The sequence below is a fragment of the Hydra vulgaris genome, chromosome 06 (assembly GCF_038396675.1).
Source record: "Hydra vulgaris chromosome 06, alternate assembly HydraT2T_AEP".
NCBI lineage: Eukaryota > Metazoa > Cnidaria > Hydrozoa > Anthoathecata > Hydridae > Hydra > Hydra vulgaris.
In genome coordinates this window covers 28,034,083-28,037,606 of record NC_088925.1, presented here as the reverse complement: position 1 = coordinate 28,037,606, position 3,524 = coordinate 28,034,083, and the positions used below count along the sequence as shown (strand labels likewise).

General features: G+C 28.1%; 1 protein-coding gene across 1 annotated transcript; it reads right to left on the bottom strand.

Annotated features, from left to right (window-relative positions):
• Nucleotides 1-798: 798 nt before the first annotated feature.
• On the bottom strand, nucleotides 799-2,144 carry LOC101236738 (uncharacterized). The gene is made up of 2 exons (XM_065799780.1): nucleotides 1,635-2,144; nucleotides 799-1,519 (listed from the first exon to the last, which is right to left on the bottom strand). Exons 1-2 carry the CDS (start codon nucleotides 2,008-2,010, stop codon nucleotides 846-848), a joined length of 1,050 nt encoding a protein of 349 aa, XP_065655852.1. The 5' UTR covers nucleotides 2,011-2,144; the 3' UTR covers nucleotides 799-845.
• Nucleotides 2,145-3,524: the final 1,380 nt, after the last annotated feature.

Below are 3,524 nucleotides of genomic sequence, written 5' to 3'. Positions count from 1 at the left end.
GGATAAACAAGTTGAGCGCGGTACTACCAGGGACGTGGTGGGGATCGAACTCGGAACCTCTCGCTTATGAAGCGAGCGCTTTACCACTACACCACTACCGCACGCTTTACCACTACACCACTACAGCGCTTTACCACTACACCACTACCGCATTTTATACTTTGTAGAGATTTTTTGATGAAAATTATGAGGATTAAAATGACTTATGATTCTATATTTTTCTAAACTATAATTCCGTATTTTTCTAAAATATAAATCCAATTAAATAAAAATAAACGTTAGTTAATATAATAAAATATAATAAATATCATAAAATAAAAAGCCTTTTAGCATTCAAATTAATTACTGATACTTAAGCGAGTTCATAAAAAAAGGATGACAATCAATTTTAGAAAGCATCCAATGGTTGCATAACCATCGGCTTACATACATACATATATAAACAAACACAAAAATAGTTTCAAATATATATAAATATTGAATTGCACCACTTGTCACGGATGCATCCTTGTTACCTTTATTATTAAATGCAGTTTTAAAATTAAGAGAATTATTTTTGTATAAAAATTACACAATTGTAATAATGCATAATATAATGTAAATAAATATTATACAATTTTAGGTTTTTTAAACTATTTTTATTGGTTTAAATTTTTAATTCAAAAAAGCACAAGAAATAACTAAGCTTTTTTTGTTGTCGGTTAAATCACCAACATTACTCATTTTCCCCTCTCCCCCACTCCCACCTTCAATTGGCATTTATTTACGCTGAATCTGGGACTAAAAATAACCTTTAGCTACAAAAATAAAATATCTCTAAGCAAACAATTAAAAAAAATTTAACTCTAATAACGAGCCGAAAAATGTGTATTTGCTGAGATAAGATCCATGCAAGATAATATTTCTTGTTTTTTTACTGCTACTGAATGTGATGTAATTGGGCATCTTAGAAAATTAAACTGTCTTTCTTTGCATTCCTCAGTCCAGACTTCCATATTGTGAGTACTGCTCACTTCAGTTTTTTTTGTTTCAACTACAACACCGCTTGGTGGAAAACCAAGTTGACAAGCTTCTTGCATTAGTTTTTTGACAACCGATATATCTGTTCGATCAACCCATAAATATTTATGCGCATCCATAGCTGCATTTTTAAACACAGTTATCCATGCTTCTAGAATTTGGTCAAAAGAATTAGTTTCTATAGGAACTAGTACGTGATAACCAAAAGAGGCTAAAAAGCGAAAGACGTCAATTCTGTTGTGTGAATCGATAACTCCTTGATTTCTAATATGTAAAACTACCGAAGAGTTGTCAGAATATGACGGTGATGCTTTAACAAGCTGTGCGGTTTTTGGCATGACGTGCCATGCAAATATCTCTTTATTTGGTTTTAAGTAAACTTCATGTCCGCTTTTTAGTCCAAATTCAGAAGGATGAGGTAATTTTGGTGACCGATGTGTTAATGAATACAATAAGTAAACGACCAAAACCATACTAACAACGTACCAAACTACTTTAACTATAAAAAAAAATAAATATCATAAGTAATACATATTACCATAAAAAAAAAACTAAATCTGAAAAACAAAGAAACATTTATATATATATATAAAGTTTTATATATAAAAAGTTACCTAAAAATCTAATGAAATAAAGAAACGATACTAAAGTACACCAGGAGATGTTTTCAGAAGTGAAAAAACCACAATTTTTTATAACATTAGCTATAGTGTACATCTGTTTATGCTTGTTGGCTGTATTACTTTGAGGATTCAAATGAATTGTAAGCTGTTGATCTTTTTGCGCAAAGTTTGACATATTTATAGCAAATTTATTATACATAGCTTCACAATAATTGTTGGAAAAACCAATTTCACCTTGAAATGATATGACGTATAGTTTGTTAAAAATGACTGATTGAAGCGATTCTACAACTTTCCCATCTCTGAGCATTATGTGTTCGCTTTCAAAAGCCTCATAAAAACGACCATTTCTTAAACGCATAGGCATAGTAAATTTAACTAAGCCGCATTGAACTAAAACTTTTTTTAAAATTTTGCTTCGCCATCAATTTTTGCTTTGATTTGCTTCTTTGCAAGATGCTTTGATCAAAAGATGCTTTGATTGAATAAAGTTTAATAGCGTATTTGACGTAATTAGTGACGTCAAAATAACTGAATACCTTGGTGAATGAGTTAGTACATATGATAGCGTCTCTATTGAGCGACGTCATAATAATTTTTTTTTTTAATTTTTTAAACGATTTAATTTTTTTAAATTTACTTCATACTAGTTTTTCTACCATAAATTATTGTATAAATATTTTAGTTTAATATTAGCGATTATATAAAATTTTATAGCTTGATACAAAAGTATACGCAATTCACAAACATTTAAAACACGTAAATATTCGGTAATATAACGGTATAATTCGGTAAATAACAGTAAAATTGTCATCAAAAAGATTACAGTTATATATACACAGCCTAAGGTTAGAATAACCTTGTTTTATCTTCACATGTTAAAAAATTGTGAGTTATTAATTATGTTGTGTACCTCGTAATAATGGTTTTCTTCAGTGTCGAAACTTAAAAGTAAAAAGGATGCGAGAAAAAACAAATATTTTGAAATTTAATTTCATATATGAAATATTTAAATGTATCTTTTATTTCAATTATTCGTATATACGAATAATTGAAATAAAAGATACATTTAAATATTTTTAAGTAAAATATTTTTATTGAGCTTAACTTGTTTCTTTAACAATCTGAACGACATAATTATGAGTAAAAGTGCAAAGTGAACAAATAAACAGAACACAATAAATTGCGAACTTATTTTTTCGGTAGATAGATTTTGTATACGCGTGCGAACAATTTTTTTAATTTGTACACCCTTTTTTATATCAACTAAATTAGTTAAAAATCCCTAACTTAACCCTAATTAAATATCGGTTGAACACGATGAAACTCAGCACCTTTTAATCATTAATTACTCAAAAACTTGACAAATTTTTTAATTTTTTTTTGCACACGGAAGCTAATGTGTTGTTGTTTGATTGTAATGAATATAAGTATTGGTTATCATTGTTATCGGATTAAAATGAGTAAAAAAATATTTAATTGAAAAAAGTTTTAGAAATTTTTTTCAAAACCCTTCATTATAACAAATTGACATTTCAATATTGACCGGTGTTTTTCGATCATCAGTTGGATTTATTTTGCGAAGATATAAGCAATCTATTGAACGAGAAGTTGCAAGTGGAAACAAGAAAGGATTTAAAGATAAACATAAAGCAAAATCAATCATTCGCTCCATAAAGGCAAATCCATGTCAGTCGCAGAGAGATCTTGCAAGAAAAAGTTAAAAATTATTGAAATGCGTAGATAATTCAATTAACTTTATTGTGTCAAAAAATTACAAAAATCTGTTAAGTAGTTAGCATAAGTTATACATACGTTAACTATGTGAATGTATATATATAAATATATATATATATATATATATATATATATATATATATA

Excerpts from the sequence above, each read along its gene's own strand:
- LOC101236738 (XM_065799780.1), bottom strand. The coding sequence starts at position 2,010 with ATGCCTATGCGTTTAAGAAATGGTCGTTTTTATGAGGCTTTTGAAAGC. Across the intron at positions 1,520-1,634 it reads TTATTTCATTAGATTTTTAG|TTAAAGTAGTTTGGTACGTT; the intron begins GTAACTTTTTAT and ends TTTTTTTTATAG.